The sequence below is a fragment of the Akebia trifoliata genome, chromosome 2 (genome assembly GCF_017979445.1).
Source record: "Akebia trifoliata isolate Shusen 1 chromosome 2, ASM1797944v1, whole genome shotgun sequence".
NCBI lineage: Eukaryota > Viridiplantae > Streptophyta > Magnoliopsida > Ranunculales > Lardizabalaceae > Akebia > Akebia trifoliata.
Window position 1 is genome coordinate 9,746,206 of NC_141376.1, and position 18,604 is coordinate 9,764,809.

The following is an 18,604-nucleotide window of genomic DNA, read 5'->3' on the forward strand; positions in this document are numbered from 1 at the left end:
TTCTCTAATAGATGTAACATTTTTTGACCTTATTATCTGTAAATAAGCTACAATATTCTTTGAAGAGATTGCAAAATCATCACATACAAAACCTTCTTTGTTTTGTTTTGTTTTGTTTTTTTTTTTTTCCTTTAAGGACCTATATGATTACTCATGGAAAATGTGTGAAGAAAGCATTTTTTAGGTGAACGATTGTGTATTTTTCTGCACAAAAATAAAATTTTCACCTTCTAATTTTATTCTCTCTTGATTACTCCACCCCCAAAAAAAACTTAATATCAACTTTCCCTTCCTAGCTTTTTCTTAGGTTCAATGAACAATCAAATGGTTAAATTCATTTTCTCCTCCCATCATTTTTGCAAGGAATTTATTTTTCCTGAAAATGAATTTCCTTCAATCCTATGGATCTTACGAAAATCATTAATGATGATTTGGATGACGTTGTAATGACATGTACATTACAATGTGTGCCCATTGTCAAACTTGGTGGGACCTAAGGATGTGGAACCAAATACACTTCTCGTAAAACTCATCAACCTTTTTCTAAAGAAAAAACAAATCTACCCAAATCAAATGACTCATCTCGAGAAGGATGGGCTTCATAATCGATTTGATTGAATGATAAATACATGAGCACGTGTGATGCTTGTCAACTAATTGGATGATGGTATCTAGAGGTGCAACTTGGTTTGGTTTGAGGTAAAAATGAAATCAAATCCACATAGGTCCATTTCAAAAAATCAAAATCAAAATCAAAATTGAATCAAATTTCATTGGAACTAAACTAAATCAAATTGAATTAAAGTCAGTTTGATTCTATGGATTGCCAATATTCTATAAATTATAAATAACATTTTTTAATGTAAAAAATAAACATATAATAAACAAAAAATTCATACAATAAATCACTAATTTATACATAAAAAACTCACTAATTTATCTCCCAACTCTTAAAATAATAATTATTATATATATAAGGTTTCAATTCTCGATTTGATTCGGTACTATACAAGCTTGATCTGAGAACCGAACCAAATTGATTGGTTTTTCATTTTCGTAACTTGGAATTGAACCACAACTTGTTCCAAATCAAACCAAACCACTCCAAAGCAATCGGTTTGATTCAGTTCTCGATTTGAACTAGACTAAGTTGCACCCCTAGTGGTATCCATTGGATAGTTGAACCAAAGAGTGGTGATAATATGACTCCTCACGTGGCATACTCAATTGACTCCCTCACGCGGGATGTGCCAGAACCATATACTTTACGTCTCGGGATACACAACAACACATCCCCATGAATATGTAGTTGTGTATCTCGAAGAAAGGAAATCTATGGTTGTGGTACACCCTACATCAGGGGAGTTGATTGAATATGCTACATGGGAGAGTCAGATTATCACGACTCTTAGACAAAATACATACATAGATGGAAGAATAATGATAATATGATGCTAAAAACCAATGCCTTTTGTATGCTACTCAACATGGCAGTGGCAGAATCATAGATCTTTTCCTTGTATATCTCGAAGAAAAAGATATATGGTTCTATCACTACCACGTCAGGGAGTGTATAAAGAGTGTCAGGTTTGGGAGTTTATCACGACTCTTGATGAAATGTGTGATATTATGATCTGATAGACCTCGTCAACTTCTTTCGTAAAAAAAAAAAAAACCTACCTAAATTGAAGGGGAAAAATATCCTCTGTAACCCTCTAGAGTTGTTTTTCAATGGTTCAATTATTTTGATAGTAAATATGATCTAAACCATAAGTCCAAGAAGATTGAGTAATTTCTTAAATATGATGTTCTATGGACTTTAAAATAAGAGCTACATTGATGATGGACGGCATAGGATCCACTCTCAATTCGAAGGACTTATCCAAACACAAGGCATGGGCTTTATAATTGATTACGTGGTCAATAATCAAGTATGGGCTTGTAATTAATTACACTGAATTTTTAGGGGCGATGGATGATACATTATAAATTATTTGATTATTATTGTTTTTGACTAATAATTATTGTGAAAGCTAAAACTTTTAGGTTGGATTACAATCGAATCAAATTAAAAAATTTCTATGATCGGAATTTTGAATGTCTCCACATCCAAAATGACCTTCTCTCCAATCCCACTAAAAAATTCTAACACAACCTAAATTGATGAAGGTAGAGTTCTAAAACAAATATAACTTAACACCACGCGGGACTAGTTAAGAAGCATATAGCACAAGATACTAGTGTAAACCGCCCATGTGTCATAACACGCATAGAAAGTATTCGAAAACATGACATCGTCATCCATGACAAGTCTTTTGAACATTGTGACAATGAAGCATGCGGGAAAATGAATTTTCCATGTGACAAGAGTTGAAAGTTTATGTTTAGAGAGATCCATCTCATTAACTGTCAAATAGATATGAGCCCATATGTCTTAAGATGTGCGGAGAGTTAATCTCAAGACATGATGCCAAGACATAAGCATAATTTGGGATTGAGGTATGACTTAAAAAAAGAACAATTTAACAAGAGATCTAAAAATAATAATAAACATGACTTCCATGTATTATACAAGACACAAAATTTTCTTCCTCCCAAGTCGAAACTCTAAAAAATTTACGTCTGACTTGACGTTAGATTATTTTTAGGTGTAGGCAATAAAATTTAGAGAGACTTATCCAACAAGCCCAACTGTTACATTTTTACTACAAAAATTTCCTGGAGCTCTGACAATGCCAAGGACTTTTAGAAGTTTGTTAACCACCACACCTTACTTATCAAGTTAGTCACGGAGCAAACCCTGGAGCGGGTATCCACGTCATAAAATTCAAATTTATACAATTACTTTGTTACTTCACATATGTTGGAGTGGATTCTAACCACATAAATTTGTGGAATCCGAAAACATGATCTACGCCACAAGGTTAAAAAAGACAAAATTTTGTGAATTAAAAAAAAATAAAGAAAAAAATTGATTTTCATCGATAAATTTTGGTTTTAAATTTAAAAATTCGATAGCCATCCATTTTTAACACCTACGATCAAGCTCAAAAAGATTTTTGTTTAAATTTGAAATTTCCAAGAAATACACACGTCTATGTTGTTGGATTGCAAATTTGATTATCTATGTGAGGCCAACAACCCTTAATAAGATTTGAAATCTTACTAAGTTAGCATGGTAGCATGATTCATAAAGTAAGATTTATTCGAAAAAGTAAAGGAATTTTTTTTCTTAATAAAATTGCAATAAGAGGACTTATTCAAGTCTATATATTACAAACTAAAATTCAATTATTTGAGTAAAAAAAAATATATATTTGAATAATTATAAACATAAATTTCTCACCCTCTCTTTCCCATCAATTTTCATCTCTAATACTAAAATCTGTCGATGTATTAGGGTTGAGTATTTGAGAAGGATAATAAGCTTGTGCAGAGAAGAGACTTGATTTGACACTCCAGGAAACTTTAATTTTGTCTTGTAAACTAAACTGAAAAGTGGTGGCGTTGCATCATACAGTAACCTTAACCCTTTATATCCTTTTTATTTCTTTTAATTTTTTTCTATCTTCGAGAAATGTTAATATCTTTCTAAGGGAAACATTTTCCCGTACTCCCTTCCATAGATGCGGATCCAGATCACAGTTTTTACTCTTCTGGACCGTCAAATGGTTTGATTATAGCAAAAACTATACTCCTAATGACAGCAAAGTTTCGTTTCATATCTTTTTAATCTGAAACCTTGATTATCATGCACGCAAGACGCACTCCAAGTCGTAAGGTACAAGTGGGCCCAACCTCCTCTCCCCCGTACGATGATCATCACCACTTGATAAATAGTCTCAAGTCTCCAACACCATCACCATTCACCTTCACCTGAGAGAAGGAGAGGAGAGAAGAAAGGAGAAAGGAGATGGAGAGACAAGATTTAACGCCAACACCAGACGTGGATGCATCTCGACCGTCAATTGGATTTCCTCTCGGTACTGCTCTTCTACTAATCGTCATATTTGGGTTGAGTGGGTTCTTGTCTTTCTGCTACCACTGGGATAAGCTTCGTTCCTTCTTTTCGGGTGACGAAACGGGTCATGAGACGGATATCCATTCAGTACCATCCAAGAACACCTCCACGTACCCGGTATTTCTTTCAAGCTTTGATTTTAATTTATTAATTTTGATTTTTTTTATTAGAAATAATTATATATTAATAATATTTTGAAAGGAGGAGCAGATTCATCAGAGCCTGCCAGTGATAATGCCAGGCGATAGAATTCCAAAGTTCATCGCATTGCCTAGCCCATGTGAGCCTCCGAGACCTGAAAAAATCAGTGTGGATGTTCAAATAGCATCACCACCTCAGCCAACACTTGTGCATAATCAGATGGGCCAATCGGATGTATACTATAATAGTTGATTTAAAATGCTTTTGTAATTATTAGATTTAATTTATATTTATTTTTAAAATACAGGTTGATTAATCGAAGATTTTTTTTTTTAATTATTTTAATTACCATTTATTTACCTTGTGAAATTAATTGTTGATAAAACTTCTCCTTTTTTTTTAAGAGTTACTATTGCCACACCTACTTTTACTAACGCAACACCAACTGCGTAAAATACTTTGTTGATATACATAGGACAAAGTATTATACATAGGATTTGGTGTGACAATAGCAGCTTTTTTTTTTTTAAAACACTATAAAGGTATGTAGGGAAGCTTCGAGCTTATTTGTTACGGTTTTTTTTTTGATGTCAAGGAAGCATGTTTGTTAGTAAAGACTTCTGTTGCACTAGCTTTTGCGAGAAGTCTAAAACTATGTTTTTGAGAAGTTTTATTGGGATACTTTCAGGGGCGAGTCACTATGAGAAGCTAACAATGAAAAACATATGGGGATGAAACGAAGATTTCACCCCTCATTCTTTTTAACTTACTGATTAAATAACATAATCATTTTGACCTCTCTCTATGACTTCTTCGGCAATTTTTGTAACAAATAAGATTATCTTGGACGCAACTTCTCAAACTTTGAACTTTTACTTTTCTTAGACATAAAATCCTGAAACAGAAATAAGAATCTTTAACAAATAGATCCTTAACATCTATTTTAATCTTGATATTTTTGTTGTTAATATGTATATATTATTTTACTTTTGTGAAAAAATTTAAAATAAGAGAAATTTATTTTTTATAAAATAAAAAATTTCTAGAGTTCCTTCCATGCATGAAAAGGCAAATCAAAGATTAAAATACTAATATTAGGTTTCTTGTGGTGTGAGCAAGGTATGGATCATCCAATTAGGTTTTTTAATTCATTTGATTTTATTTTTGGTATCAAAATCACTCCACAAGCCTTACCAACTTAGCTAGTTAACTGCTTTTAGAGTTAAATTAGTTAATTGGTCAATGTAGAAGATCTATCTATGATTAAATTACTATCCTTCTTTAGGATTAATTTTGTTAAAATTTGAATTTATTAAGATACCTGGCGAAAGACGATGTATTGCATTTACGATCGAACTCCAATGCGTGCCATGCTTCAACGGATTTCGATTTAGATTTAAAAAATATGTGAGAATTTTAATAAAAGTGCATAGGATATATAAAAAATTTCATTAAATAATATCTAATTCGAATTTTTGTGTTCCACTTGTAGCCAAGTCTTATCAAATTATTGTGGAAGGCATGTTTATGAATTTGGAATCTCACTGATGCGCACTTAGTGGAGTTCTCATTTGATGTGTCCTTTATCTAATTATTCTTCTTTCAATCAAATTTAAGACATTTTAGATAAGATTTTGGCCACAATGATGATTTAATTTTTATGTGATCAAAAAAGCATAAAAAAGAAAGTCTGAATTTTTTTACGAAAACCGACTCAAAATATTTGATCTTAGGTGCATTTCTCTCTGGAATATTATTGTTCGGATATGACCGGACAACTATCGATATCTATTAATATCTTTTTTTAGAATATTATTGTTAAATAAAAATCTATATATAACTTTTTTATATATCGTAAACTATCGGATCGAGTATTACTTAGATGCGAAACTTGCAAACCTTGTTAGTTGTGATATTGATCTTGTCCAAGGAATGAATTTGTTGTTCTTCACATGTTAGGACAAGATTTAAGATCGGCTACACTTTGTAAAGTGACTTGTGATCTACCAAATCAAACTTTTTTTTTTTCACTTGGATTTTTTTTTTTTTTTTTTTATCTTTTTAAATTATGATGGTTTTGGAAAGATTCATGTTACCCCCAATTTTTTCAAAACTAATCCCAATTAATAAGAGGCCACAGAGAAAAATGGGAGAAAACTTTGAAGCGCCCATCCGCTACAATGTCGATGGAACCCTTACATGTGGAATCTCCAAGGAGGTATCGCAAATATTAATGAAAAAGTTGAGGCCTACGTGTCATGATACGAGGAGGGTTCCTCTAAAAAAATTCTACTCCGAAAAATGAATCTATTTGATATTGAGTCACAATCCAGTATGGTGTCCCATTCCCATGATAGGAGCGAAGTCGACGTGGCACATTTATTTGTGAATAAACACATTGGGCTACATGAACAAAAGCAGATCATCTATAGCACAATTATATCATGTAACAATGTTTGAACGGTTGAAAGAGTGCCACATCAACAATACAATAAAATCATGCCCTTAAATTAGATATAAATCATGAATACAAGATGGCTGTGATGGTAGTTTTTCATACTATATAACTCTCTCTCATCAGTGGAGAAGAGAGGGGGTACAACGTGTGAATCTTTGGAAAGAGAAACCTTATCCTTACTATGATAGCGAGGAAAAAATTGTTACAAAGACTCATCCATTTTTCATCACTATTATAGTAAGGCTAGTCGGACTCTTTGGAAATGGGTCTTACATTTAGAGTCTTACTTGTCCACCAAGAAAGGGAGCATGTACTCCATTCCCTGACGTTGGACTCTTTGGAAATGGGTCTTACAGTAAGACTCTTACTTGTCCACCAAGAAAGGGAGCATGTACTCCATTCCCTGACGTTATTAGTAGTTAGTACAATAATCCCTTTTGCCTCACTTTTCCATTAAATACTTATACTTTATCTGTTATGGAGACATATATTTTTTTTTTGTTTTTTTAATATGGTAAGGTGAAAGAGCTTAATTTAATACCTAACTTAGCATTTATGTCATTTTTACATAATGGAATTTATGTCATTTTTAAATAATGGAATCGAGACCCATCATCTTCCAAAGACTTCAAACCCACTTCACCATGTAGAACACATGGTTCACTATTTACTAATTGAAGTAAGATTCAGTTAATAATTTGTCTCAACTGTTGAAATCCTTGTTAGTAATCTCTCATTTAATTCTTGAAAAATTTATGAATCTTTTATTTTTTTAATAAAAATATATATATTTTTTAAATTATTAAATTATTTTTAATAATTCACAGATATTAAGTTTGAAAAGAATAAAATGCGATTTTAACGAATTTTTTTTAAAATTCGATGGAATAAAAAATGCTACTATAACTTGTTATATGTTTGAAAAGTGTAAATTTGTAACTTGTGATACATAACACAAGTTGATTTTGAAGTGACGTTACATCAAAATTTTGGAGGAATCCACATTTTTATTTGATAAATATCTCTTTTATTTAAAAAACAATAATGACACAATTCTCTATATTTATTTGAGATTACACCTTAATTTTTCAAATTAATAATTTGTCTTTTGACTTTGGTCTTCTTTTAAAATCAATGCAACAATAATCTCAATGTCCTCATTATCACTATAATCATTATTTAAAAAACAATAATGACACAATTCTCTACATTTATTTGAGATTACACCTTAATTTTTCAAATTAATAATTTGTCTTTTGACTTTGGTCTTCTTTTAAAATCAATGCAACAATAATCTCAATGTCCTCATTATCACTATAATCATTATTTAAAAAACAATAATGACACAATTCTCTACATTTATTTGAGATTACACCTTAATTTTTCAAATTAATAATTTATCTTTTGACTTTGGTCTTCTTTTAAAATCAATGCAACAATAATTTCAATGCCCTCATTATCACTATAATCATTATTACCATCACCATTAACATCACCAATTTCATCATCATCATCACTATTAACATCACTATCATATGATCGGATTTTGAATTTTTGAAATTGTAGACACCCCAATTTGCACGAACCCATAGGAAAATCCAAATTTTCTCGAATTAATTTCGATTTAGAACTCAAGTTCTTCGACGGACCCACATTGCTATTTTGCATCATTTTCATGCATACATGCATCATCTCATATCATTGCATGCCCATGCCTTGTCCCTAATCCACTTAAACCTATGCTCATCACCCATATCCCAAACCTAAATCCAAATCCATGTCCTAATCCAAAACCAAGTCCATCCTAAGTCCAAACCCAAGTCTATATCCCTAACCCAAAACCAAGTCCATCCTAAGCCCAAACCCAAACCCAAGTCCATCCTCTCACCCCTTCATAAGATGACACATGTTGATACCTCATAAGCCTCCAACACCCAATGCATCATCTAATTGGATGGTCAACTTCTCTCTTGTGAAAACTCAAGAATACCCTTCTCAAAGAGCTTAGTCAAACCAAAAAGGTTATTTGGTTCTTTGGTAATAATCCATAAAGGTGAGGGAACTTCCCTTTATGCCCTCAAAAGGTGAGAATCTTCAAGTACATACATGGAGTTCTCCCATTGGTCCATTTCAAAATTATACTTCCACCCTTGCTTTATTTGTTATTTACAAATGAACCAAAGTCTACTTTTCACCTACCACTTCACCTTTACACATGTCATCCTCCTATTCACCCTCCCAAATGTGCTTTTGTTTTCCCATTGGTCCATTTCAAAACTACACTTCCACCCTTGCTTTATTTGTTATTTACAAATGAACCAAAGTCTACTTTTCACCTACCACTTCACCTTTACACATGTCATCCTCCTATTCACCCTCCCAAATGTGCTTTTGTTTTCCCATTGGTCCATTTCAAAACTACACTTCCACCCTTGCTTTATGAGTTATTTACAAATAAACCAAGATCTACTTTTTACCTACCACTCCACCTTTACACATGTCACTCCCCCATTCACCCTCCCAAAAGTACTTTTGTTCTCTCACCTCTATTTACCAAAAAACCAAGGATCAAAGTATGCTTTTAGGGTTTCTTCACAAATGTCATCTTTACCCCCATACAAATGAAAAATCCAAAAAGAAATAACCTAAATCTCATGTCCATTTTCTTCATTTTTAGGGTTGGACCACTTTATCCCCAAAAGTCCTCCAAAAACTCTATAAATACCCTCATTTTCTATGAACAACTCATGCTCTCAAGCCCCCATCTCTCAACCTAAAACTCTACCCAAATTTCTACTCATTCTCTCATATTCTAAACTTCAACTCACTCAACCTTCAATCACCTCACTCAACTCCTAAGCTCACCTCTCAAGATCAAGTTCATTCAAAACCATCAAGGGACAAGGTAGGGTTTAACATGTAGTCTATCTATTTCAAAGCTTGCATCTTCTTCTTCTAACCTTCCATTTTATTTTATTCTTAGAAAACCTTAGGATGTAATGCATACCCTCTCCCATCCCCGGTAGATTGGACTAAGGTTCGATCGAAAGGATGGGGGTTGAAGCCCTTTTCACCTCAATCTCATGCATCATATTGTACACAATGCACACACTCACCTATGCATGGCAATGATGAAGAAATGTGTCACCCTCTTAATGGGGTGAAACACTAAGTTTCTAGCCATGCATACATGCATCATGGTTGTGACTTCAAGGGAACTCCATTATGGAGTCTCTCTAAGAGTTCAAACCAACATTCATTTCATAAATTTAATATGATTATATGGGTCATTCTCTTCTATAGAATGTCCCTAATGTCACATTGAAATCAAAACCCCTTTTTAGGGAACATTCCACTTAATGCACACACCACTCTTACCATACATTCTCATGCATTTTAATATTTGTTTTCTTGAGTTTTTACAAAATAAAATGGCCAAGCAAGGTAACCACCTTTGGTGGAGAGGATGGGGTGCCTAACACCTTCCCCATCTTCTAACCGGACCTCCTTACCTAGATCTTAGGTAGACCTTGCCCTTTCCAACAAATGAGAGTCACTACAATGCCATGGAAAAAATGGTTTTCAAAAAAATCAATTCGGGTGCCCATTCACACCCATTTCCAAAAAAGAATGGTGGCGACTCCAAACAATGTAGTATTGAGGTTCATTGTGAACATTTCATGTCTACAGAAATGAAACGGATAATACACGCATGAAGCATATACTGCATATTTTTTATTTATTGAATTTTTTATCGAATTTTTGTAATAAAAAATTGGATAGAACTCGAATTTTTCACAAATCTAATTTTTGCCATATTCCGAATAGCTAACCAGAGTTGAAACATGCTCTAATGATTGATTCATATAAAAAATGTTAAGAAAAATGGAAACAATGAAGAAAAAAGAAAAAAAGAAAAAAAGACACAATCCCCCCACCCACACACCCACACAAACATAGAGATTTTATGTGGTTCTCCCAAAATAAAGAGAAATATACACTCCCAAAAAGCGTAATTAGGATTTTACATAATATCAATGAAATATAAAAATACCCAAAAAAAATATCTTCTAGAGACTTCACCCTTGAACCCCCTACCTTTTGGGCAGGGGGAACGTTTCAATGCCTTTTGGAGACTTCACTCTCAAACCCATAACTTCTAGGTAGGGGCATCGTTAGTCCCTTGCAGCCCCCAGTGAGCTCAATGCCTAGCTCAAAAAGCGAAAAATTGTGGAATGATGTGCAATACTACTCCTTGATTAGTACCATCAAGCTCCACAATATCATAACAAAAGAGCCAATGGTTCATATTTGGGGATCAATGTCATGAATCCCTTGTCTAAATTCTTTTTTCCTTCGATTTCTTGATCTCTGCATCGATATAGTATCTATCCATTACTATTTAGCACTCAAAGCAAATAATGGTATAACTATATTACTCTAAATCGAAATTGAGTGAACAAACTCATTCTCCAAACCTTATTTATAGTCTTCTTCAATTCTATCTTATTGTAAGTTCTCTTTGCATGTAAGATTCAATACCTTCAATCACGCATTTCTTTGTGAATATTGAGATCATTATTGAATTCCTTTGGTGCTGAACATTTCCCATCATATATATATGATCCAGACTTTTTGTTTAAAAAAAGATTGAGAACCCCTATTAGAATATTTGTGTTCTAAACTATCGTTAAGTTACTTTGAATATGACACATATGGCGGGGGATATCAAAATATAATAAGATTAGTTGTTAAATTAGAATCTTATATTTGAATGATAGTGACTTTACTTTCATTTAAGTTAAAAAATTTACATTCATAAGGGTATGACGCAAGCATAACCTCAATAGCAATATCCATTAGATGATATTAATAACCCACCCTCGGGTATTTCTCGGGGCTTTTCTTAGGGTTTTCCCATAGCCCATAACCCTCCTAGTTAGTTTTTTTTCTATGACTTAACTCGAGACATGGTGTTGGCTCTGATACCAAATGTTAAGAATTTAATAATCTATCAAAAGACTTAAGACCTAAAAAAATAAATTTAAGCCCTTCTCCGCATGCAACCTCTTATAGAAAAGTATGGGGTTTGCTTTTAATAGGTTATTTTGTCGATGGTTTGGGACAATAAAAACAAATCACAGCGTGACAAAAACTCATATTCAACAGATCAAGGCGTCGAATTTTTTTTTTCCTTCAATGGGTTGAAATCATCAAATTAATAGAGGATGGGAGAAATTCAATTTCTCTAAGTTATCTAATCTGAGGAACATAAAAAATTTTCAATGGCCTTGGGCCATCGAATTTTTCAATTTTCACGTACCATATAGTAGAATTCATTGTACAAGATAGACATAAAACAAAAAGATCATATAATTATCTGCTTTGTCAGTGTTTCCATTTTTCATTTTTCCTCCTCTTTTGGTGGGATGTGGTGTTGGATCCTATTAGGGTTCTAATCATAACTGCTCCAATTGAAAATGTTGGATAGCGACACTAATGACATCCAAATATATATAATCTCTTTTTATAGATGTGGATTTAAAATGATTTTATCTAAACCTAGAATGGCGTAAAAGGATAAAGTCATGTTTAAGATAAAATATATTCTAAAGTGATTTAACATAAAGCAAGCATTAAACATCCATTTGCTTACCTTCACAAAGATTCTATGATCTTAAATCAAAGATTCGGTAGTTGGTTTGGAATTAGGAAATTGTCTAAATCTTGTAACATATTCTAAGAAAATACAAAAGTTGCACCTAATACCTTATTCGATTTGTGTTCAACGCATGTATAGGCACATATACACTCGCCCACACACACACACACTCATGTATGTCCACTGATCGTGACACTGTCCATCAAGGGCTCATTTTTGAGCCTATCGCAAGCAAGGCAAGGGTGGTCAATCTCCACCCTCAAGACAAAGCAAGGTGTCATATCAGTATTGACCCCACAGGACTGAATTTGAATTGTGTGACTAGGTTGTAATGGCCCAGAAAATTATCTGAACCCAACATATGCATGAGTCGTGATCCATAATGGTGTCCCTGGTGTCTAGTTGACACTTTTGATTTGGAAAATATACACATTGGGATACTTGCACAGCTTGGTTAAGAGCCCGAGGTATTTCAAACTCCAAGTGAAGCGTGCCGCATAGACACAATTTAAATTATATAAGAACGGAGAACGGAACACTGTATTGGATCCCAAGTCTATATGCATTTTGTTGTAATGAAGGGGAAAAAGAAAGCCTATAATCAAATTAATTACGATGTTGAGAGAACCTTCTTAAACCACAGTCCATGATTAGATTCCTCTTTTGTAACCAAACATTTGTTTCTCTACCACTAAAAACATTTAAATGATTCTTCATCCGATATATGGTTTAATATTGAGTATATTTTTGTGGGTAGTTAAGAACTTACCTATGAGAAAGAAAACCATCTTTAAAGCGCTATTCATCTGATTTTATTCATGTTTGATCATAATTCATATTTTTTATATCTAATTTGAGATTCTTGAAATTGAAAAATATTAATATACAAAATAAAATTTAGGATGAAGACATTGAAACTTAGAGCAATTTGCGAAAATTCAGACTTTGTACTTTAAACATGTATGAAATAAAATCTTCATTAACAATTGAAAGAAATTATGCAAAAGATAGACATGCCATAGTTAAGATCGTTCGTTTTCTAAGCAAATTACTAAATTCTGATAATTACCCGATACATGTGGAATGTTAAATTACTTCTCGAAGTGTTTATCTATCTTTTTTCGATCTCTACTCTTTCCTGACTACACCAATTGCAGATAACTGAAGTATGTGGTATGAACTCTAAAGAGGTTGAGAGCGGCACATTAACGAATTGAGATAACTTCTTAGTAAGAATAAGCTTAATGTAATGGTGATTGAGAAGGTGAATGATTTTGACTCCAAGGGCTGGGGACTACAATCCTAGACCCAAACTACTGTAGCTCATTTTGTTTAGAGCCAGTTTGGATACACATAAAAATGTAACTTTTTAATTTTTCAAAGTTAAAAAGTTAAAAAACTTGTTTGAACACATTTTAGAGAACTATTTTCAAAAGTAAAAATCTTAGACAAAGAGGTGTCAAAATGTGTGTCTTCTAGTCAAGGCGTACACTTCACACCTTTTTGGTTTTGTTTCTTTGGTGTTACTAGCATGCATGGACATTTAAAAACAAATATGAATATGAAATAAAAATATATGTAAAGAAAATTGTTGAGTTAATTTGATTCACAAATAGAGTGTTATAATATTTGGTATTAAGCAGAGAAAGTTCTTGAAAACTATACTTTGTTTTACTTTAGATAAATGAGATATAATTATTTATCACAGAAACTTTCAATTATTCAAATATAAATTTCATGCACTTGAGACTTATTCCTCGAGGGCACTAGCTAGTCTCACACCTCAGCATTTGAAAATATTGGGACACAATGTCATGTCTTCTATGATTCCTCATATGTAACTCTAATCACTCATTCATCCCCATATATCCATCCAAATAAGTTCTTGAATAGGAATTAGGTATATATGCCCTTTTGGAAGACATAAGCTTCTCTACTCGAGTTCAGATGTATCCCCATTTCTCCAACCAAGGTCTTCCCAAACGAATGCGACATCCCTCTATTACACAACCAACATACCTATTTTTCAGAATAAGGCGTGTATGGTGAAATTGGTGTCCGAATTGTAGGGCATCTCTTAAGGACATTGCAAAATAAATCACATCAATAGCCTATCCTAACTGCCCAACAAGATCTTGTTCGGATGGTAGCATATGTTACTGCATGAATGTGAAGGCGATGAAACTTATATTTTCCTTCACGGACATTAAATACTTCCCGTAAACGCATCTTTTCTTTTTGGGATATTTTTTATCTGCCATTTGTTTTCTGAGTCATTTTTTTATACCTATATTATTTCTTATGGGTTTTCCTTGTTAATATTATTCTGCCACTTAAATGTTAACAGGTAGCTTGATCTTGTGTTGCTTTCAATTTCGTTCCTGACTGTTGCATTTCGGTAGACTTAATTCCATGTTATCCTGTTACATGCCTAAGTGGTTAAGGACTAAAATTTGATACATTCCAGCAGATCTAGGCCTATTGGAGTGCGGGAAAAAAACCCTTGAGAAAAGCCCCGAGAAGTGCCCAAGGACAATGGGCTACGGGGAGAAAATCCTCGAGAAGTGCCTTGCCCAGAGTGAGAGCCACCATGGACGTTGGCTGTGAAGCGTGGTGGTTTGTTATGTGTTTAAGTGCTTGAGGACTTAAATTTGACGCATTCCAACAGGTCTAGGCCTTTTGGAGCATTTGTTTAGGTTCTTAACATATCCCCACCTCAATCATGGCACCATTAATGGGAGAACAGAACCAACTGATCTCCCTTACACCATCTCTCTCTCTCTTGACACATGGTTTTCTTCAAGAGTGCCACTAGAGATCGTCATCAGTCCATAAGAAGCCTATTTTAAGATTAAGGGACTCAGTTCAAACGGCTCTTGCAAGTCCCCCGATCCGAAGCAGATAAAGTAAACATGACCTTGCGCGAGAAGTGCCTTGTTCAGCTTCATTGCAAGGAGGGACAAAATGCATAATTTCCTAAGAGAATATAAAGGAAAGCCATGTGAGAAGATGGATGCAATTAAAGCTGCAAGAAACGCCTTGTCTCTAATATGAGAAAGAGGACCAACCAATTATGAAGATGATGGTGACATTGAAAATGGATATTAACTTTTATCTTTTTTAATTTCTTATGTTGTACAAGAGGATATTGTGAGATATACTTAGTTCTTTAACTAATTCGAAGTACACTGCCATTGTGTTTGTTTTTCAGTGCAACCCATTTCTTGGAATGTGATTGTCGATTTATACATTAATGTAAATTCTGTATATTTCAACTTGTATGAATTCTAATGCTCAATGGTTCCGTTTATTGGCTTGAAATCCTCCCATTATATCTAACATTTAATAGAATTTGTTAAAATAGCTTATCTTGAAATTGTCTATCTACTTGATTGAATAGGTCACTTATTCAAGAAACAAAACAAAGAAAAAAGCAATAAGTTCTAGCTTACCATTTGGTGATTAATTACTATTGAAACTTACCAAAACACGAGATTGATTGTGCGCTTGCCTGCATATGAAAATAAAAATAAACTTTGTGAAATTTCATTTTCAGTTCAAGTTACTAGAAATTTTGAAAGGAACTCCTTGTATTCTTCCATCAATTTATTATCGAAAATCCAAAGCGCCACCTAGTTGAAGTTGGTTAGTTATTGTAGAAATAAGAACTACTTAGGGGTACTTTGTCCCAGTCTCATGGAATTCTAAAAACATTCCCACCCAATTTAATAACTAAAACAAGATTTTTATTTTTTTTTGTGGGGGAGGGGAGGAGGGGGGATATATGTGTTTGGAGAAACAGAACAACCCCTAACACTAATAAAACATCTCCAACTTAAAGCAATAGATATTACATTAATAGGGTATGAGATAGCTTTGATGAATAGCAACCACTTCAAAATTATTGCAGACACCTCCCTCCATAACCTGCATTTCTGAATAATGCTTGCTTTATCTCTTCAGAACTAAGGAGTGTTCTTTGCTGCACCTCCTATCACATTACAAGAATATATAAAAGGAAACATTAAAGTGATCAATAGCCTTGAAAAAAAAAAACACCCATTTAAGACATTTAAAGTGAACAAAAATATAACTAATTTTAAAAATTAATACCTCTGAGCAAGAAGCTTGCATTGAAAAATCATTGAAACAGCTTATAACACATTGTTGAATCTCTAGGCCTACTGCTTCAAGGGTGTTTACGGTCGAGAACAACAAGCCCGGCTTCCCCGTGCAGCAAATCTCGATCCGGGTATCCATATTCCTCCTTTCCACATCAAACTGCACATAAATTGGGTATAAATCGATTCCACATTTGCCAAAGGGGTCCTTAATATTTAGATCAGAAATCATACCTTGGGGGAATTCCTGATGAGGATTTCATTTGGTTTTAAATCCTTCAAGATGCCCATTAGGTTCAATTGATTTGAACCCACTTCAATTTCATCTTGTAAATTCTTGATTCTCTCTAGCAGTTCTTTCACGTAATCTATGGTATCTCCAAGTATAGATGTTCTGTCCATCTGATTAAAGTCCTTTTTGATCAACAACCTAACTTATAATAATGTGTATATTTTCAATAAAATGAGCATGAATAACTAGGCCAAATTCAAGAACAAAATAAGTAGTCCAACATAATTGGAAACAAAGATAAATCTAAATAATTGATGAATCAACTACCTTGCTTATCTTCAGAACAACTGATCGAAGCATCGAGAGGCGATCGTTCAATCGCTTTCTTCTCTGTCTCTCCGCCATTAAATTCTTCGATGGCTGTCCCTCCACCTTCTTAACTCTGTTCTTTCTCTCGAGAGACATACCCATGTCGAAAACTGGAATTTCGGTAGATTGGACTGGTTCCACTTTACAATTATTAGTCTGTCTCTCCAAATTCTTGACATCACTGTTGAGTAAAATGGGTTCTTCATCCTCCATCATTAATGGGATATCTTCTTGAATTGGAAATAGAAGTGTGTTGTGCTTTTGACCTGATGAATTGATCTCTGGTACTGAGAATGCATCTGGAAATGGGCAGTAAACTTCATTGAAGGAACAATCGAAACCAGGTTCTGTCGAAATGTCGAATTCTTGGATCGATGAATTGGGTAGAACCATAGTTTGGTTTTCTTTGAAATAATCTAAGTTCCACCCATTAGAGAAGAACTCATTCATTCCATTAGGGGAAGTCTCCCATGTCTCTCTTCTTAGAGCTAGTAATTCTTCTATGAAATCATGTTCATTGAGCTCCATCTCTCTATCTTTCCCTCACAAACACACACTAACTCATACACTCACTGCTCACTCCCTAGTGAAAGGAGGAGCATTGATGATATGAAGTTGCACCAAGTTGAAGCATTATATATATAAAGTTATTAGCACACATACAACAATTCTTCTTCAAAATAAATGCATTATAGTATGTATTATGGGTATTATTAGCACCTAGAGCCTAAGATTGAAATGGAATCTGCTTCTCTCTCTCTCTCTCTCTCTCTGTCTCTGTGGTTTCATGTCTTTTTCACCAAAATCTGCAATCCAACAGATTTAATTAATTCTCATGTTCTTACAAACTTTGACCCACATATCTGTCATCATAGACCCTGTCAGGTTCTATGCATATGTGAAATGGGACTCATCTCTCTCTCTCTCTCTCTCTTTTGCTGTTTTCAGGACATGGGGAAATACTGAACATTGGCTTAGCTCACAAATTCAAATGGGTTGGTGGGGGGTCTTTTTGTTCTTTATTCACTTCTCTTGATTCTAAACATGGAATGATGTTTCTCTACTTTCTTTTTTACTAGTACCCAGTTATTAGATCAATCAAATTTCTCTTTTAATTATTTTTGGATTAGTAGAGGGTCTCTATCTTACCTCACCTAGCAAATAAAGAAAATGATAGACATCAAATACTTAATTCATTGCATGAATATACTAGACTAATGATGAAATGATACGCTGACACATATGCGGTCGACGTGGCAAGTGCACAAAACCGTAGATCTTTTTCCTTGTGTACTCCAAAGAAGAAGATCTATGGTTCTGTGCACTTGCCATGTTAACCACGTACATGTCAGCACGTCATTTTATCACGACTCTATATACTAATGCCATATAAATTTTTCAACCCATGATTTTGGCCAACACGGATGGTACTTTCACGTCGTACAAAATACGGGGCATTTTTATTTTATTTTTTCACTTTGGTACTTTATTACTTCTCGTCAACAATCGTGTGATGGGCATGGATTCAAATTAATTGATGATGGTAAAGTAATTTGGATTGAACTTCATATCAAGCTACATGTTTTACTCTTTGTTAGGT

At 33.8% G+C, this 18,604-nt stretch overlaps 2 protein-coding genes across 2 annotated transcripts; one reads left to right on the forward strand and one right to left on the reverse strand.

Moving 5' to 3' along the window:
• Positions 1–3,735: 3,735 nt before the first annotated feature.
• LOC147409414 (uncharacterized protein At5g65660-like) lies at positions 3,736–4,489 on the forward strand. The gene is made up of 2 exons (XM_086459331.1): positions 3,736–4,138; positions 4,223–4,489. Exons 1-2 carry the CDS (start codon positions 3,914–3,916, stop codon positions 4,412–4,414), a joined length of 417 nt encoding a protein of 138 aa, XP_086315457.1. The 5' UTR covers positions 3,736–3,913; the 3' UTR covers positions 4,415–4,489.
• Positions 4,490–16,024: 11,535 nt separating this feature from the next.
• Positions 16,025–17,675, reverse strand: LOC147409415 (transcription factor bHLH93-like). Its single transcript, XM_086428658.1, has 4 exons — positions 16,963–17,675; positions 16,638–16,805; positions 16,396–16,563; positions 16,025–16,273 (listed from the first exon to the last, which is right to left on the reverse strand). Exons 1-4 carry the CDS (start codon positions 17,530–17,532, stop codon positions 16,184–16,186), a joined length of 996 nt encoding a protein of 331 aa, XP_086284784.1. The 5' UTR covers positions 17,533–17,675; the 3' UTR covers positions 16,025–16,183.
• Positions 17,676–18,604: the final 929 nt, after the last annotated feature.

Coding starts and splice junctions, on each gene's coding strand:
- LOC147409414 (XM_086459331.1), top strand. CDS start 3,914: ATGGAGAGACAAGATTTAACGCCAACACCAGACGTGGATGCATCTCGA. Junction 4,139..4,222: donor AGAACACCTCCACGTACCCG/GTATTTCTTTCA, acceptor ATATTTTGAAAG/GAGGAGCAGATTCATCAGAG.
- LOC147409415 (XM_086428658.1), bottom strand. CDS start 17,532: ATGGAGCTCAATGAACATGATTTCATAGAAGAATTACTAGCTCTAAGA. Junction 16,806..16,962: donor TTGTTCTGAAGATAAGCAAG/GTAGTTGATTCA, acceptor GACTTTAATCAG/ATGGACAGAACATCTATACT. Junction 16,564..16,637: donor TCATCAGGAATTCCCCCAAG/GTATGATTTCTG, acceptor ATTTATGTGCAG/TTTGATGTGGAAAGGAGGAA.